The sequence below is a fragment of the Amblyomma americanum genome, chromosome 5 (genome assembly GCF_052857255.1).
Source record: "Amblyomma americanum isolate KBUSLIRL-KWMA chromosome 5, ASM5285725v1, whole genome shotgun sequence".
In the NCBI taxonomy this organism is placed as follows: domain Eukaryota; kingdom Metazoa; phylum Arthropoda; class Arachnida; order Ixodida; family Ixodidae; genus Amblyomma; species Amblyomma americanum.
In genome coordinates this window covers 67461824-67481372 of record NC_135501.1, presented here as the reverse complement: position 1 = coordinate 67481372, position 19549 = coordinate 67461824, and the positions used below count along the sequence as shown (strand labels likewise).

The window sequence follows — 19549 nt, the reverse complement described above, 5'->3', positions numbered from 1 at the left end:
GAGAGGGAGGCTTTGAGCTATCGCCGAAAAGCCACGATTGACCACCCAACGCATATCGCCCGGCGAGCTGCTTCACTGGAGATGGTCTGGAATGCGAAGCGCGCGAAGCTTTCGCTTGTATATTGATGCTTAGCAACAGTTAAGCCACAGCCATTTGTATGCCACCGCTTTAGAAGTTGTGATAAGACGTATGTTGTTGTGTGGTGTTGCGTTTCTAGTTACCTTCCTCTGCTACCAATTGATTAATTTCTAAAAAGTGTTTATAGCTTTTTCCTGCATATAAACGCCTGTAATCGATACCATGCATGAAAAAAAAGGTTTCGTGGAGAAGCGCAAGTGCCCCGTCTCGAACACCAAAGGCTCTGTTTCGGTTTCCGGCCCAGAGCGCGTTTTTTTATTTGCAGCGTGAGCTACACTGGCCGAGGTTGAGCAGTTTGGTGTGGCTCCTGGAGAACCGTGCTGCGCATGCGGAGAGCGATATTGCTGCTCAGCGGCAATTGGCGCTCTGCGGGTCAGCGTAGCTCACGCTACGTATATCCTGGCATAGCCGAGCTAAGCCCTTGCAAATTTTATTCATTGAGTGTGCCTGGATTTTTACGCAGCCCCCGAACATTTCCGACGCGCGGTGCGCACTACACTTACTACGACACCCACGGCTTTTCCACCGAACGGGCTTTATACGTTATCGCGTAATAATTGCCCTACTACTTTCATTCTAAACAGTGCGTACTTTTGAGAGTAAAATCGTACATGTAACTTAGGAATATCAAAACACTTTTCTGGGTAATCTGTAATCGCCTGCGAAAAACACTGCCTTCTTGCTTTACTGCTTGCTCCAAAGGCAATCAGCACTAACACGGACCAGGGGCGAGTGACATGGGAAACAGAGGTAGGAAAAACGATTGTAGTTTTCAAATATGCTTTATTCATACATGTGTAAAAAAGAAAAAATGAAATGAAATGCAAAAAACAATTATCCAGCAAGTAGGCAATAGATTGGCGTCCACTCTACACTTGAACAAGCTCACGGAATACGATAAGGAGCATGAACCAGACAGTATTTCGCAACGGGCAGCTAAGGTGAATATAATTAGAGTCTCGTTATCTTATAAAGATCACAATGTTTTTTGAAACATCGTTTCTTGAGAAGTTGAAAAATAAAAAAAATCACAGGCAAACATGTGCATGCTCAGTTGCACATCAAGTGAAACATTGAATTAAAGCAGGACATTATAAAATATTATTGTCTATCACAAAGAGAGGAGAAGTTGAGTTAGGTCTCTAAAATTAAGATTAATGATATCAACATTTTGACCTAGAAAAATGTTAATAAAAGCTGGTATAAATTTTTTCAGAAATAGTGTTGCGTAATAATGCGATAAGCTTGTACTTTCAGTATCATTGCTTCCACGTATCTAGCCCGTAGGCTCTGTGATTGCTATACCACTGAGAATGCAAAAAAGTATTTTGCTGCCGTTTTTCACGAACAAAATATTTAGATAGCTGGTAACCGCATGAATCAACGACACTCAAAAGTCCCGGCTATTGAGCGAGAGTGCTGGGGGATGATCATAGAGAGACCGGGTTATTGGTTGGTTTATAGGGTTTAACGTCTCAAAGCGACTTAGAGACCGGGTTATAATCGAATTGCCTTACGTTGGGTCCGACAAAGATTTAACTTGCCGCTCAATGTGCTACAGGCCCAAGCAATAGTTCACATAAAACATAAAAACAGAATTGCACAGGGGAAATCTGAATACGTTAAGAAGGTCACCACTACGACGACAAAAACGCCTATTATGATTCGTAATTTAAGAACGACTTTTATCCACGTTGGTATTCCAAGACAAGGTGTTTGCAAACTATACACGCAATTTTTTGCATTTCGGTACTGCTTCAATTGCAATGTTATTGACAGTGAGCCGTGTGTTTTGCGGAACTATCCTAGACTTGACCCGAAAAATGATAGCTTTGGTTTTCGGTTCATTATTTCTAGCCCATTCTTTTCGTAGCCAGTTGCTAATTTTAGTACCATGGCGATTCAGATGCCAACAAGTTCTGCGCACATGTCTGATGAGCAAAGAAAAAAATTAGCCGGGCTAGTTGGTTCAAGACAAAACATGTTGCAGCGGAACAGATGAGACAAGAAGAGAGACAGAGAAATGCGCGCTGAGCCCGAAGTAGAAAAAAACTAGATCCAAGAGAACAACTAACTGGGCTAGCTGCGCTAGTAATACTTATTTCATGAACCAACTAGCCCAGCTTATTCCTCTCTTGTGTCTACTTACTTCTACGCGTTGCTCAGCGCTCGTGTCTTTGTCTCTCTTCTTGTCCCGTCTGTTGCGCTGGTAATTTTTGTGTCATGAAAAAAACTGGTCCGAAAATTTCCTCTCTTGGATTTAACTTCTTCTATATGAGGCTTGCTTGAGGGCGACAGCGCATTCATTAATATCTTCGAGTTATTGATGAATTCGCTCTCGCCCTACCGTAAGCTTGCCGTCCCGGTTAGCTCTGTTGGTAGGGCGACTGCTCCGATGAAGCGGTGGTCCAAGATTTGAGCCCCAGACCGGGACAAATTTTTATTCAACTGCGAAAATTTTGAGAAAGCTGCAGGCGTATGGCTGCGCATGGGTGGATGCCAATGAGTAATTACCCCTTTATGTGAAACGACTTCCCGACAAATTTGACATCAAGCTTGTGTAAAGCTTTTACTTACTAATATATCACGGGACGAAAAATCAGAAAGGACAAGAAAGCGCAACTGCCAGTACTTCACATGGTCGGGCTCCGTTTACATTATTTAATGAACTCCCATTAATTAAGAACTGCTAAGCCTTGATCAGCTGTCTTGACACATTTCTAAAACCTGCTCACCGCCGTTGGGTGAGAAGGGACAAAAATAACAGAAATTCAATGGAGGCATCGCATGCTCTCTATGCCCTGAAAAACTCATTGCTAAAAATTTCTGAAAACACTCTCCACGAGGCGTGGATTGCTTGCCTGTAGCAGCCCGGGCACCAATCCGCTGCGCACCGTCCCACCGTACCTGACTTCACCAGACACAGGCATTAATATTTAGAACAGAGTCACTTCGATCGCACTGAAAGTCAACGGGAATGAATCTGGGTCGTACTAGATGAAATATCTGCAAGGACTGAAGCGGCCGTAGTCTGCATTTGGTGAGCTCTTTACGGTGAACCTCGCCGAAAAAATGTTAGGAACAAATATGTTTTACACAAAAACGATGTGTAGTGGGATAAGCCCTTCCCTGTTACTTTTTCAGAATCAAGGGTGACTTCTGACATCTTGTGTAGAAGTATGTTCTTCTTTAGCACAAAGGTTTCTCCAATTAACTGCACATCTGATGAAAACAACGTTAGTGCAAAGCGGGTTATGTCCAGCAGCACTAGTTGTTGATGTTGTTGCCTTCGTGATATGACACATAGCTGAACAGCAGTCTAAGCTATTGCAATGCAGAATTCGTCTTTTACTTCCTCTCCTGTGGAACTTCCGAATATCGACATGAGGCAGGCAGTGAAATTCTAGAAGGCATCAACAACAGAAGCTGGAGGTAGTCGTGCAAATTAGAAAATAAATTCTGTGATCACCTCGTCTACATGAAAAGATGGAAGTTAGTGCCGCTAAGTCATGTTCTGGATTTAGGTTATATGAGAGCGACCGTAGACTTTCAATGCTTCGATTCGACTTAGTGAATCAAATGCACACATATTCACTCGTTCATCCTTATGCACGGCTCTTCGCCTTATCGCCGTTGAGAACACGCGCCTTTCTTATCTACAGCTCACACAGCAGAAGTCGAGATTCCTAGACATGCATTCTCTCGTGATCGCTCTTTACGGCAACCTCGCTCTTTGGAGCTAGTCGTCGTAATATTGTTTCACGGCATTCTCCCAGAAACAACTAGCCCGCCAGAACGTCCTTCTTCTTATCGCTATGTATGCGACGTCAGACATGACGGGAGTGCACTCGAAACGTAAGGATCACGCGCAGGGGTGTCCAGGATGTGCGAGATGTTTATCGCTGGCGTAGAAAGCTTATCTGCAAAGTTTGACGCAATCATTGCACTTAAATCGGCCGAAAGCAACGGTATTCTGATGTTGGAGCCCGACCAACGAGCTGGATGCTCTCGCCGCCGGCGGGTTCTTTCCTGTTTGCATTTATACGTTCTTCCAATAAACGGTTTTTTACCACAAATCTAATTACTTTTTCTCTGCTATAGCCCCTTGGGTGCCACCACCTCTGAAGAAAATGGGAGCTTACCTTATCTGACAGCTGCACTTCGTTAGCGTTGCGTCGGGTGTCGCTCTAAAATCTAAGGATTACACGAAATATCATCGGTATTCAAGACTTACTCTGACATCATATATTTTCTCACTTAGATGAAGTTAAAAAACTTTCTTAACCGTGTCTGTGAAAGAGGAAGAGATAAAAGGCAAGCAAATGCTAAGTGACGGCTGTTTTGCAATTTCACGCTGTTGGTGCGAAAACCATTACAGAAGCGACGAGATTTTTCAGCGTCGTAATTTTTAGTAAGGCTGACGTGAATCAGCTGTTCATTTTAGTAACCGTCTGGGCGCACAGTTATTTCGCGTTCTTTGACATATTCCGCATGCCTTTACCAGTCCTGCAAGCTTTTCGTCTTTGTGTTTTACTACAGGTGGACAACGTTGATCCTTTTCTTCAAAACGAGCCTCTGTTTTGGCTGTGGTTTGAGGAATATATGCCCTTAGTTGGTGTATACAATGTTTGTTTAAAACAAATTATTGTGCTTTACTTTATGGCGAATTTTCACAAACGGTTATTTCTGGGATTTACCCCCCTGACCAATTTATTTTTGTTTTCGACCTAGTGCCACTTTCAGTGGTTTCGCGATACTTCGAGGAGTTACATGATATACACAATTTACTGAAAGTAATCAGGCGCCATTGTAACATCAGATACTATTTCAAATGAAACGAAATAATACAAAATAATGGCAAATCGCCAGTGATAAACTTATAAGCGCACCCGATTTAGAGGCCTAAAACGACAAATGAGAAGGTCGCGGGATCATTAATTAGTTTAAGAATAAATTGCTTCCTGTCTTTGCACAACGCACTCCATTCACTGGAAATAGTAATGTAATGTACTTGGGTCATTCCTTCAGCAGCTGTACTGTCCTGACTGCAACGTGACCTTCCGATTTTGAGGACGACACTATGGGTTCTTAACTACTCCGATAAAAGAATACTCCTTTAGCGGTTCCGTGACTAAACGTCCGGGTGCTCCTATTTTGGCGCATGCATAAAACAGTTTCACGGGATGTCAGACCTTAATATAATTTTTCAATGAAGTACTTCACAGAAACTAAACTACCAGAATAACTAAGAAATTCAGATAGAGGAAAAAATAATGACGCAAACGATATAAAAGGGGGGTGGGGGGGGGGGGTGATAACTAAATCATAGAGGTTGAGAAGACAGAATTACTATGGAAACTCATATTAGCATACATAAAATGCCAAGAGTGCCGAATTCGGATGTAAAGTTTAAAAACAGATCACAAGAGCAACACGAACTGTCGCAGCCTCTAAGACAACGTGGTCACTGTATTCGCATGACCAGCAGTCCTACACATTGGAACTATTTCCTCTTTTTTTTTTCGTCTCACCGGCTATGTCTTCACTGCACTTTCTGTTCTTCCTAGCATTCTTATTTTCAAGCGCGTATTTATGACTCATGCTCCTATTCAGGTTTGTAATTACTCTCTAATAATATATCATGCGTTCAGCCATGGTGTCCTAATTTCTGACAGAACAATCACAGGATGCAGGCTCTTGTGTGTCATCCTGCTTTTCCTTTCTTTTTCCAAACGTCTCTACTAGATCGTCAGCCCGTAGCATCCCCAGCACATGTACGCAATGCGTGACGAACTCCTCTTTCTGGCTTTCCAAGGATCAAGCCTCCCAAATGCAAATCAACGCAGCGAAGCACCAGTTCGAAGCATCAGGCGCTATATTAGGTTTTGTTTTTGGATTTATCTGTGTTTGCGTACAAATAGATGCTTACGTAGGCGGCTTGATAGCAAAAGCTGCAAATTGTGTATACATTTCTTGGCTGAAAAATTTAGTGAAGGAATGGGCCCTCTGGTTGAACGCAAGGACTGGACGGTGGGCACATTTGGAACACTTGTTACAACGAACTGCTAATTGTACTTGTTATCTACTTCACCATTGAGCTATGCTATTTGGAACGTGTACGCATAAAAGTAATATACCCATGCTGCATCTCAATCATTATTTAAACTTTTCAAAACCGCAGACCCGGACAGGTGCGCAGCAAGCGCTGCAGAAAAGCCAATGTTATGGTCTTCTCGCGACACACATCGCATTCAACCTTCGCATTGCCGTCCTTGACAGTAATGTGCAGCAAATGCGTAGTTCATGGATAAATGCTCACTTTTGTCAACACACCACTCATGAAGCGTGTCGTGCTCGGTTTGCGCGTGAACGTTGTACGTGAACGAGCACAGGAAGCCTGACACTCAAATTAGAAACGGCGCAAACAGTTCTGCGGTATCGGATGTAGAGCACGTGTCTTGCCACTTATCACCTTGCATTGGAGCCGATCAAAGGCTATGTTGCATTGTTCAGATGAGAGTGCGGCATCCGACGGCACGAAACAATATATTGAGCCATTCAAGTCTTATCACTGTTTTTCTGAGAGATATACCTTTATTCCTTTCTTTTATCTTCATTGCTGACCTAAATTCTCCCTCTAGGAAAAAATTGGCGAAAATGGCTGCTTAAATTTCTTTAGCCAGAATACATAGTTAAATTAACGGTTGAGTGTTGTTAAAGTGACAATACCAGGAAGTCTACTAAGCCTTATAGAACTGGGGAACAGACTGTTGAAAATTAAAATAAACTCGTGTTAACCGCGAAACTCATCTCGCTGTGTTATATCCATCTGCATGTACACCTCTGCTCGCACTTATCGCTCGACCTTTATCTTTCCCGCTTTCGCCCCACTCATTGTGTTCTTTCTTTGTACATCGTTATCGGCCAACCTGCACAGAAAGCGGCGAAGGTTGCATTCGGCTCCTCTTGGCAACAGCTGACATCAGGTGAGCGACGATAAAAAAGAGAAGAGCACAGTCGCTTTCCATTAGTTGCCGCCATTGGCGCCCACGATAAAAGCAATCGACGTGTTTCGTTTCAGCTTTGAGAAGCAGCACCGACCAAGTGAGACGCAACATGGCTCGCTCAGTAAGTGTGGTAGCCGTGCTGGCCGTCTGTATCGCAGCTTGCGTGGCCAGTATTCCTGGAGGCTGGTCAGTCCAAGAACCTCAGTCCAGTCCCAAATACAAGGAGCTGGCACACTATGCCGTCGCGCAACGCATCGAAGGTCTGGAGAACTACGACACTGTTCTCGAGCTCACCAGAGTGGAAACTCAGGTAAAAAAGGAGGGGATAAACTTTTAATCCTAGTCTGAAATGTTTTTACTTCTTTTCGCGAGTTTGGTTACACTTTGTTTAATTGGTCCGTCTGACATCCAGTCATGTGCAGACAGCTTCGATTTTCGCGAGGTATTGCAAGAGGTTTGAAATGTATCCGTATTGGTAGGAGAACTACTGTTACAGAACATCACTGTTACGCCAGCTGCAGTGGCCACTTGTTTCTAATTAAGTCACCAACATGTTCTTTGATTTAGATTTTACTGATCCCCTTCTTTCGAATGCTTAAACAAGATTAACACTACGTTCTTGGCTGTGCCTTTTTGAATTCCTCAGAATTTTGGCAAATTTTTTAAAAAGAATAACGTGTATTAAAGTATCTGTGCAAACGTATAGCATAATCACTGTGAGCTTAGCTTTTATAAGTACTCTTGTTTCTTGTAAAGACTTGCGTGATCACTGTGCTCAGAGAATCGCTCTACTGGATGAAGAATGAATGGTTTTTTAATACACCGTCGCTGAAGGGCTGTCTGAAATGCATTGCAGTGAGCACAGGGAAACCAGAGCAGCCTCCGTTCAATTAATACATTGAAATTGTATGTGCACATCGAGGTTATTTGTTTTCATGTTGACGAAAGTCAACATCTACATGGGCTTTACTGCCCACTGTGAGGGAGACAAGATATTTTTTTTTCATCTGCGCCCGCAGTTATTCTGCGAATGCAAGAATCAAATTTTATATTGAATGGAAGCTATGTGATATGAAAAATCACAGGCGAATTCTGCGAAACCATTGCAGTTCTTTTCTTTATTAACACATAATGCGTCCGCATTGTTGAGCAACAGTATTTTCCTTTTAAATTGTGTGCAGGAAAGCTGTTTTGGTTCACTTACTTTAGTTAGGCACGCCATACACTATACGCGTCACACATGAAAATGTCATGTTTTTCCACTCTATAAACGGCAGATTGTAGCGGGTGTCAACTACCGCCTAACATTCACCATCGCTGGCTCGGAATGCAAAATCGGAGAGATTGAATACAGCGAGGAGCGCTGCCCACCCAAGGAGAACGTGGTAGGTGAACGAAAAATTTTGAACCAGTTATGCGGGCAACATTTCTTATACTGTGTGACTCTGGAAAATCTCGATATCGTCTTTTCTTAAGAACAGCCATTACCTCAATAATAGGCAAGTCCTGTCGCATTTGCTCAGAATGCAATTTGAGGTACTATTCGGCCAATCTTTCGCGCGCACAAATGTCGGCTTATTTTCTTATTAGAGAGCTTTTCAATTCTCATGATCGCAATTCTTAATTTGTCCTTTCGAACAGACATGTCTTCTTTTTTTTGTGAATTAAATTGTTGTACTTTTGACTACTTCAGTTTTTGAACTTTATGAAAATAGACTTGCATTCCGAATTAAACTCCGCCGGAATTTTCAACTAGGCCGATATAAATATTTTCTGGTAATCATTGACAAATAAAACTGGCAAGAGAAATAAAATCCCGTGTCCTCTCTTTAATATTACTTACTGATTTTACTCATCACAGGCAAAGGCAACCTGCACGGCCGTTGTATACGAGAAGCCCTGGCAAAACCTCCGCTCTGTCACATCATTCACCTGCCAATGATTACAGAGAAGCCAAGGAGGTGACGAATACATCCGAATACTCACTGCTGTTATTCTGAGAATAAAATTTCAATTGTTTATTTGAAACCACTCTGAAGCAGTTCCATACCGGTAACGACGTGGTCACTCGTAAGAACAGAAAGTACACATTCTACAAATAAGAGATGACCTCTACATGTAGCCGCGAATGTTGCGCCTCTCTATAAGCAATACTTAACCCTTTTTTTGCAATCTTGGATTATTTCAATGACTCATTTAGCTTTTATACAACCCCCGTAACCAAACACCACACATGTAATAGCGCTTATGTACGGTGGCCGATTAGCAGAACCACGTCCTCTTATGAGGACGCCAGCATCCACTCGATGCAGCATTCCTGTGCACCGCACGTGCTTTATTACACTTGCCTTTTGTGGCAAAAATATTTCCAGGACATATAACTGTTGAGTCGAGGAATGCAGAACCCTTGAGACGCCAACCGGACAGCTTTATTCCAGCCAAGCGAATACCGGCACGAGTCCGTGACGCATGCCAGCCGCCGCGAGCCTCACGCGAGCGCGCAGCCAAGCCAAGCTACGCAGACGGCCTAGTCACCGCAGGTGGCTACTGCCTGCTACAATTACCGACTTTTTATTGACAGGAGTATAACTAAACCTTAAAAATACAACAAGCATTCTTGAAATGCTTTGACCCTATTTATTTTTTTAGCTTCACCTACTTGGAAATATTCCTACAAACTTGACAGACACAATGTGGGTTTTCCGAAACATATACCTGGTATGTTTTTTTCTCTTGACAGTATTTAAGGACTGGCGGAGTATGGTTTTCTAGAGAAAGCAAAAATCATTTGCAGATATGTCCCCGGAAAGAGGCAGAAGGTTCAGCGCCTGCTGATATTGTTGCATTGATCATGCGCATGCCACGGGAACTTCACCTGCAATGTATATTTTTTTATTCCAGGCTGCAAATAACATCGAAATGTTTTACCTTTTCCTGTCCGCAATATTTGTCTGTCTTCTGACATCGCTTCAAAACACGCAGAAATTTCATACAGTGAAGAAACATGCCGGTTTATGTGGGATTCGAAAGCACACCTACTACCATGAGCATCCGCATGCATATTCAATCCCGCGTCCAACTGCGCGCATATGATTGTTTATTCCAGGGATGCAGATAACGTCGACAAGTATTACCTTTTTCTGTCCGCAATTTTTGTCTCTCGGTACTGTAACATCATTTCAAAACATGCGGAAGTGTCATACGCTGAAGAAATATGCCGTTTTTATGTGGGATTCGAAAGCGCACCCATTACCGTGAGCATCTGTATGCATATTCAATCCCACGTCCAACTACGCGCATATGACTTTTTATTCCAAACATGCAGATAACGTCGACAAGTATTATCTTTTCCTCTCCGCAATTTTGGTCTCTTGTACTTCTGACGCCACTTCAAAACATGTGGAAGTGTCATACGCTGAAGAAATATGCCGCTTTTATGTGAGATTCGAAAGTACATTCATTACCGTGAGCATCTGTATGCATATTCAATCCCGCGTCCTACTACGCCCATATATTTTTTTTTTATTCCAGGCATGCAGATAACGTCTACAAGTTTTACCTTTTCCTCTCCTCAATATTTGTCTCGGTCTTTTGACACCACTTCAAAACATGCGTAAGTGTCATACGCTGAAGAAATATGCCGTTTTTATGTGGGATTCGAAAGTACATCCATTACCGTGAGCATCTGTATGCATATTCAATCCCGCGTCTAACTACGCGCATAATTCTTTTCTTCATTGTCCGTTTTCTATAAAAGAAAATGCCATAGAAAAAACACAAAAAGGACATAAAATTATATTTTCGTTGTTCCTATACTTTTGACAAAAGAAGGTGAAGAGAAAGCCAGCAGCCTGGGTTCAAGAGCGTTGGCGATATTTGTTGCTGGCAATTTGTTTTACCTATTCCATTCTTGATTCAGTTATTGTTCTTCAAATTTACACGCATATTAACTGAACGATACACCAAAATCAGCACAGAAAGCCTGAGACAAACGAAAACATAAACGAATGATCATTATCAAAAGAAAACTCAATAGAATTTGCGACAGAAGAAGACGAAGCAGTGGAAGTAGACGAATACCACCTTAGCTTACGTGACGGAATGCCACGTCTTCTGAGGTAACCAACAGCAACATGGCGTACGGCTGAGGCATAGCCGCGCAGCTCAAAAGAGGCTTCCTTATCTTCCACCGGTCCCGTGGTGATTTGCCGGATCGGCGACACCGAGCCCTAGGCTCCAGCAGTCGCAGGAACCCTGATAAGAGCTAACGTTCACGTACAGCGTTTACCCCGGCGACTCCTGCCCTTCCGACGCACCTGAACGTAGCGACGCACCAAGGGGGAAGGCCGACCATGCACCATAGCGAAACTGTTCTGATATGGAGGTAAGATGTAAGAGTCGAACAATGTGACTCTCAAATTATTACAAAAGTGACAACTGAACTTTTCTGAACGCTCAAAGTCTCTTCCCTTTTTATGCCTTGCCTTAAACGTCTAATCACTCGTTTGTGGCATTTATCTTACGTGCGCTTGCTCGCGCTCGCACGTTCTTGTATAATGGCACTGTTTGTTTCTTCTTGCTCGATTGATCTCTCTGTCTTTTAACTGCTCGTCTCGTGCAGGGACCGATTTTTGTGCAGCGAAAGCGTCGTTTGTCATTACATCCTACGTGGAGAGCTCGGCTACATCGAGGATAACAAAATTAAAAAAAAAATACTCTTGCCGAGACGCCTAGAACAGGTGATGGTTCAAAATAAACTCAAGCTAGAGGCTAGTTCACTCTTCGTACCACGTCGTTGATTTGGTGTTTTCTTACAAAACAAGTCAATAAAGGTTTGTTTAGTGCATATGTCAGTTGTTCATGAGCAGAAAGACAACATCGCACAGCACGCGTGCATTTCTGCAGTGCAGTATTCAAGGCGTAGCACGGAGTAGTTCGCAATCGCAATGTGTTGCTTTGGAGGCAAAGGACAAAGCATCTTGTCACTGTTTACGATGCAAGGCAATAGCTGCCTGTAAGCGCTATGGATCTTCGCTCTGAAAACTGGCCTCATCGTTTAAGAAAAAAGATAGCGCACTAATTAAGAAGTCCAGTAGAACATGCGTCGTGGTAGATGCACCTGCAATTTCACTGTCGACAAAGTGAGAACATCATGTTTACATATACATTTCAAAAGTGAATATCGAGTGCACATGTCAGATAAGAGAGGCATTTACACCATATACATAAACAAATTCCACGGCAGAATGAAACTGCCTATCTCTACCGAAATTGAAGAGCAAGGATACGTGCGTGTGGACGTCTGTGGCACAGTGGGTTTAGGTGGAAGACGTATTGCTGTACAAAACTTGGTGTTACTGTAAGAGTGATCAATTATTTGGTTCATGCATAAAATTAAAACCTGTTTGCTGTTTCTAGCGGCTCTTTTTCGAAATACAGTAGGTAGCTTTGTTATACGACCCTAAATCATTGACCAATTAAGAATATCTTCATAGAACACTATTATAAAGCTGTTGCATATCAACCCTTATCACTAACAAAGACATTTTGAAACTTGACTTTATTCTTAAATAGAATTGCACTTGAAAGTGACGAGAGATTTGGAAGGAGTTTTCATCAGACGATCGGTATTCACAACATCCACGACAAAAGTTCCGGCAATGTGCTTTTCACACCAAGAAGATGTCCATTTGTGCTGAATGCCGTGGCTCACCTGGGTCGCTACTGGAGTGCTGAAACTGTAGTTTCGTCCACTAATCAGGTATTTATCCTTCTTCTGGAGGGATTCGTTTTCGTAAGTTGGTTATCGAGTTCAACATATCTGTATGCAAGGACTCTTGAGCGGCCTCAGTGGGTTTTCCATAGAGATAACCCATTTCTTAAAATTCTTCCTGTAATACGAAAGCCCTGCCCTGTCGCAAGAGTCAAATGCTGCGTGGAAGCCACTGCGGCAACATTCGTTCGTTTTTTTTTTCATATTGGCTCCCGTTGAGCAGAGCAGCCCACCAAGGGTACAAATAAACCATTCGAGTCGAGGATTAATTTTACTGGGAAACGCTTTTTGCAAATGAAAAGGACAATGTTGTCGACAGTGCTGACTTCAAAGCACCTGCCCGTGTATATATATGTGCACACACGAAGCACAAGTTACCAAAGTGATTGAGATGCCCTGCTGAAGGACGGTTACCAAGACATGATACTGAGACGTGAATGCGAGGTACTTTTCTTAGTAAATTCTTTATTTGAAAACTGTTACATATAGCAAGATACATCTAGCAACCTGACTTGATCCCTACTGTGGCGGTCGAATTTTGATGGAGGCGAAATTCTAGTGGCCTGTGTACTGTGCGATGCTAGTGCACGTAAAAAACCCAATGTGGTGTAAATTACCGGAGCCATTCTCTACGGCATCTCTCACAGCCTGATTCGCTTTGGGGCATTAAACCCGCATAAATTATTACTTCAGCTGGCTGCTGCCATAGTTTGTGGCGCGCCGATAGAGGACTGTGTACAATGTAGATGTAGAAGTGTCTGCCCAGCCTTCGGAACGCTTGTGTTGGTAGGGTGTTCAAAAATGATGTTACCTCAAGAAAGCTCATGCAAGAAATTAGTGCGTTCTACTGGCATCTAGGCGTCTGATAAAATAAAAACTCTTGCTTCAATGTTTAGTATTATTCTGTAACTGCTAGGGCAGTTTCTGATTCGCGTAATATGCCCAATGTGAGTTACATGCCAGCGCTCGGCTCCTTTCGAGGCATGCTCTCCGCGGACTTGGGTCCTACACGCCTTTATGGCTTGTGAACCACGCATTATTACTGGATGAGTGAGTAACGTTGGGCGAGTTCGCATATATTAACTCAGAACAGGAAAGCGAACACACACAATGGAGACGGACGAATCCGTATATGCACAAGTTGGCCCATGGGTTAATGATTATAGGGCGCAAATATTGCATTAAAATTGTTCTTTTGGTGCCTAATAAGTTCAACGAAAAGAGTTCACTGCATGAGAGGAGATCTGACATAAGCTTGCATGGTAAAAGAAATGGATGTCAGGTGAAGCATCGTCCGAAGTTATTTTCGTGCAGTGTCCGAGTTGTGTATAGGTTTTCACTTTCCAGCGGTGCTACTTACATTGGGGAGCCCAGACGCTGCGTTAATAAAAGCCTTCAGGGAAAACCCCAATTCCTGCGATAATAACTCGTCAAATTCGTCAATTGATCTTGCCCTGAACCATTGCTTCTGTGCTTGCACACTGTTTCTTCTCGTCATTATTTAAGGCTTAAGCACTAATTGCCTAGGGAAGCAATGTGAACGTATTGCATGCATTATTCTTAAGACACCTGCACCAGTCGGCCATAAGTCGCGAGTTCATTTTCCTAAACGGTGCCTATCTCATTTGCCATCGTGATTAAGGACGCGTTCAGGGTTGTCTTCCTCTGTCCAGAGCGTTTTTTGCTCTTGGGTATGTGCAGAGATAGTCCGCTCCTTGTATGATGGCTTTGTTTTAATGCTTTATGGCTTATGGGGTTACGGAAGGAGCAGCCCAGACACAAGCCGAATGTTTCTGGTGTAAACAATCTTTTAGGACTACTCCTTAAGCCAGGAGAGAGCGAAGCCGCCGGTAAGCCCGAAGTGCCGAGATCCTACCGCGTAGCGTCGAATTCTCATACGCGCGCTTCCACCAGGTGTGCTAATGTTCGTCTTTTGGAGCCGGGCACAACGCTGCACGCTACAGCCCCTCCCCCCTCTAGCGAGGAACTCTTGAGGGAGGCAAGCGATATGGTAGTGATACAGCTAGGTGGTACGCAGGGTGGTACGAGGACGCCACGGAAAGTCAGTGGGCAAAGCGAAAACGAGGCAGGGTGGAGTTGGCGGTAAAGGCCTCAGGCTTCGGGTGTCGGCCGAGGCTGAATTGTGGTACCCAAGGAATAGGCAATGAGTTCGAAGGCGGACGCCTTTGATGCTGGGCGTTCGAGTGTGAGTGCCAAGGGACAGAAGAGGCACAGCGGCGACAAAGAGCATCTGAAAGGGTGGAAAGTTGGGAGAGTCTGTATCGACCCATGAGAAAAGGAGCGAAAAAAAATACAAGACGAAGGACGAAGACCGAACACACAGCACGAGCGCTCGTGCTGCACTCGTGCTGTGTGTTCTGTCTTCGTCCGTCGTCTTGTTTTTTCGCTCATTTTCTCATGGATCTGAAAGGGTGCGGTACACAGGTGACGCACCGGTGCGACAACAGCGCGGCGAAAGCAGCCTGTAGTGGGCCGGCCGCAGTATGAGATGGGTGTCCAGAAGACAGCGATCAGGAACGTATCACCCAGACGAGGAGGCTGCAGTGCATGCTTCCAGTACAGTCGGACAGGCCAGGAGGGAACCAGTATGACGACTGCGAGCAGCATGGTCTTTGTGGAAAGAACAGAGGAAGCTGCTGAAGCCTCACCGTCTTGGCTGGCCAGGACATTCAGTGCAAGTGGAAGAAATCCGATGGTGCAAAGCCGACGAGAATGGAGGGGGTCACCGCTACTGAGTCTGGATTCGAGGTCGACTCAAGGGCAATGTGAAAATGTTCACTGGGCCGTGAGAGAGACGGAAAAGGTATGTATATGCTTCGGCACAGGGGCTCGAAGCAGTAGTAGGCGGGTCATGCGGCTCCTCAGCAGTGGGCGTGGTGCAATCTGAAGGTATCGCAGCCGGTGAGAAGGCGTTGGATGGCGAGAAGACAGGAAGCACTAGTGATGGAACTGGTGCCAGGGTTGTGGTTACAGTTTGTGGAGTAGTTATCAGCAGCTTACACAGGATCGGAAACACGGGGATGTTAGAGCAGTGGAAGACTCCTGGCAGGCTGCTGTGCTGGCCATGAAGAGGTCTCCCGGGGCCGTGAACAGCGGCACATCCCAAGCACTGTGCTCGCTTGAGAAGGTGCAGGGTGGAGAGCAGTGGCGAGTTCGGGAAACGCAGTGCGCGCAGGACGAGCGGCGGCGAAGAGACCAGAGAGAACGGTGTTCTTTGCGGAGTGTCTCACAGGGCCCAGACTTGGATGAGGCGCCAGCGCAATGTGTTCGAAGACCAGTACTGTTGGAAGGCAGCTTGTCGATCTCGTTGCTCAGTGCAGTGATGGGGGCTGATAGCCGGTCTAAGCGGTCACCGGTGGCTGATTGAGCGGATTTGACAGGGGCGGAACAGTTAACCGCAAGTAACACGTCCATGAGCTGGTCAGTTATTTGTGCCAGTGAAGCGGTGTCTGCTGTCAACACGCTTAGGGACGAGAGCACACGCCCAGGAGGGCATTGAAAGAACAGTTCCCTCAGCAGCGATGCGTCCACAGACGGAGAATGGTTAGCAGCAAGGTGCAGTATATGACAAAGGAGCTCGGTGGGCTTCTGGGCACCGAGTCCTTGCGTCTCAAGCAGTTGTTGCAGGCGACATGCCTCCGGTTGAGAAGTGCGCAAAATGAGCGCCGCTCGGAGTTGGTCGAAAGGGCAGTCAGCGGGCGGGGAAAGCTGAACGTGTCTGAAGGCCGTAGCAGTGATAAGAAGGAAAACACCAATCACATGATCTTACATTTCCTTCGGAGACGTGATGCGGCTTAGGTGAAACTTGGACTCGATGAACAGGAACCAGAGTTCAGAGTCTGAGGGCCAGAATTCTAGCAGCTGGAGCGCGGAGACGTCGTGTTCATGCGGGGGCGGTGGCGGGGGCGACAGAAGCGACGAGGAAGGGAGGGAAGCTGTAGCCATCGCTTACAGGACCTGTGGCAGACCTCGAGGGCAGCCCGGGTCTCAAGGTCCGGGCAGCGGTAGGCGTAGGCTGATGCAGGCGCAGGCCGAGAACAGAGGCAGTGCAGCTTGAAGTAATAATAATAATTGGTTTTTTGGGGAAAGGAAATGGCGCAGTATCTGTCTCATATATCGTTGGACACCTGAACTGCGCCGTAAGGGAAGGGATAAAGGAGGGAGTGAAAGAAGAAAGGATGAGAGAGGTGCCGTAGTGGAGGGCTCCGGAATAATTTCGACCGCCTGGGGTTCTTTAACGTGCACTGACATCGCACAGCACACGGGCGCCTTACCGTTTTTCCTCCATAAAAACGCAGCCGCCGCTGTCGGATTCGAACCCGGGAACTCCGAACGAGTAGTCGAGCGCCCTAACCACTGAGCCACAGCGGCGGGTATGCGGAGTCAGCAGTTTGTGAAGGAGCATCCTAGACACCAGCCGAAGGTGTCTGGTGTCAACAAATTTCTGAAGAGGACTCGGTCAGCCAGGAGGGAGCGGAGCCGCCGGCAAGCCGAGAAGCCGCAGCGCCGAGATCCGATCGCATAGCCGCCCAATTCTGATCTGCCCGCGCCTGCCGGGCGTGCTAAGGTATGTCGTCTTTTTCCGAAGCCGGACAAAACGCTGCTCGCTGCAGGGGCTTAACGTCCCGAAGCGACTCAGGCTATGAGGGACGCCGTAGTGAAGGACTCCGAAAATTTCCACCACCTGGGGTTCTTTAACATGCACTAACATCGTACAGTGCACCGGCCTCTTGAATTTCGCCTTCATCGAAATTCGAAAGCCGCGCTCGGGAGGTTTTGTTTTTGTTTGTTATATTTGCGAGATTCGTGATGTAAGTAGTCTTCCTTTTCGCAATAAAAATCATTTCAAGTCAGGGCTCGTTCTGTCCACGTCTCCCATATGTACGTGTTTCCTGCGCTGTTTTGAATTATTAATATTCCATGCCCTGCGTTTGGCTTTTTTCTCTTGCCGCCATGTCACTTTGCGTCTTCTGCTGAGCACGTCTCACTTTCCGGTACACTGAGAGCGTTCTAGCATTGTTTCTTCTGGCAATATCCGCAAAAACCGAGCAAGCAGGGCATGTTTTCTCACAGCGGCAGACGCGGCCAAGCTATCTCAAAATTCGCTCATAGCCGTAAAGCATACAGTTTACAGCAATGAGCGAGAACCGAGCTGAGGAGAAACAGGTGAAAGAAGCTGTCTATTTTACTGTCTTATCGTGCACGTCTTCTTCCGGAACATGCATTTTATAATTTCGCGCATGCCCAGTTTATTACAGCGTACGGACTTGAACGGCAGATGCAAACATCATATTTCTACGACCAGGACGAAAAGAATGTATGTCATTATTTGCCGGCTCTTTCGGGTTGCAATAAAACAACTTAGTAACTGTAGAAACATTGGTTATATGTTTTATTATTCTCCGTAATAGCCTTCTTATGTAGTTCTTAATTTGGTGTCTTTTCATTTTGGTATAATTACTTCAAGTGTTCGCGTACGTAACTGCTAAGTATATTTATGATGTCGCCGTGAGGACTGCAACACGCTAAATGCTGGGTTTCGCTCCAAGCAACACACAACTGCTAACAGGAACCTAAATGCAAAAGGATGCACAGAACGCTCGCCAAGCTCTTTCCTGTAAAGTGATAGTCAAAATATAATTAAGGAATCGACAAGAAAGGCGGAGCACATGCGGGCCGCTAGAGCCGAAAGCAAACATTATCGCCGTACGTGAATCAGAAGTTAAGTGGCGAGAAATTTAACGTGGAGGAAAATAAAGTGCCAGGATGGAACGTCACCTAACTATAGCAGTTGGGCTCTTTATTCATTGTGTGGTCACCTAGAAAATTTTAAGTAAACATCAATATCATTTTTGAGACTTCCGAAAATATCTTTATCTTCGCCGGTGGAGAAGATGAAATTTTTGTGGGCCACACGGTGCTGAAACCAAAACTGCGTGGACAGTGATCGCGGAAGCCACGCCTACGACCACATGTCTATCCTAAGTGCTGTTGTGACGTCGCTTTTTCGCGGCGGCCCGCTGTGGTCCGTGAGCGGGAAGCGAGTTTCGAGCGCGCTCGTGGGCGCGGCTAGTACACTCTGCCTTCGCGCGGTTCCGGTGTCGCCCTCGTACAGCCCTAAATTCCTTGGGCTGCAGCGGCGATGAGAAAGACATTTCAGGAAACCCAGAATGAGGTATACTTCTCATTTACAATGGGCTACAATCCTCTCAATAAATAGAGACCTTAACAGTTAAAGTTCAAACGCAAATTATTTGTTTTTAGTTAACCAGCCTGGAAGTTTACCCGTATCAGCCGTATAGAGATGCACACCACCGCTGTAATGACGTGTAGAAGAAAGCACACTTCTCGGTGAGAAAACTAAATTTAAAATTTTTAATGCGTCGTCTATACTACCTCATTTATACGTAAAGTATGGGAGTAAACTATGAGTTCGAACTCGCTTAGCAAAGGGCCTTTAGTAGATCGTCTGTCGGTGTGGGCTTTTTCAAATTTCATACAATGCCTTCGAGTTAAACGATGGCACTTCTTAATTAGGGTAGGCCAATTGCTTCCCTGCAGAGACTAATGATTTTGCGGCGATATTAAGAGCAGAAAAATAATGAATAA

The 19549-nt window shown here is 45.1% G+C and overlaps 1 protein-coding gene and 1 long non-coding RNA gene across 2 annotated transcripts in view; one reads left to right on the top strand and one right to left on the bottom strand.

The window, feature by feature from the left end:
• The window catches only part of LOC144134763 (uncharacterized), a 59835-nt gene that overhangs the window by 2515 nt on the left and 37771 nt on the right, over nucleotides 1-19549 (bottom strand). The window contains exon 2 of the long non-coding RNA XR_013315246.1: nucleotides 812-826. This is a non-coding gene — a long non-coding RNA (uncharacterized LOC144134763). The remainder of the gene's footprint in view (nucleotides 1-811; nucleotides 827-19549) is intronic.
• On the top strand, nucleotides 7170-9177 carry LOC144132520 (cystatin-2-like). The gene is made up of 3 exons (XM_077664992.1): nucleotides 7170-7456; nucleotides 8424-8531; nucleotides 9008-9177. Exons 1-3 carry the CDS (start codon nucleotides 7256-7258, stop codon nucleotides 9086-9088), a joined length of 390 nt encoding a protein of 129 aa, XP_077521118.1. The 5' UTR covers nucleotides 7170-7255; the 3' UTR covers nucleotides 9089-9177.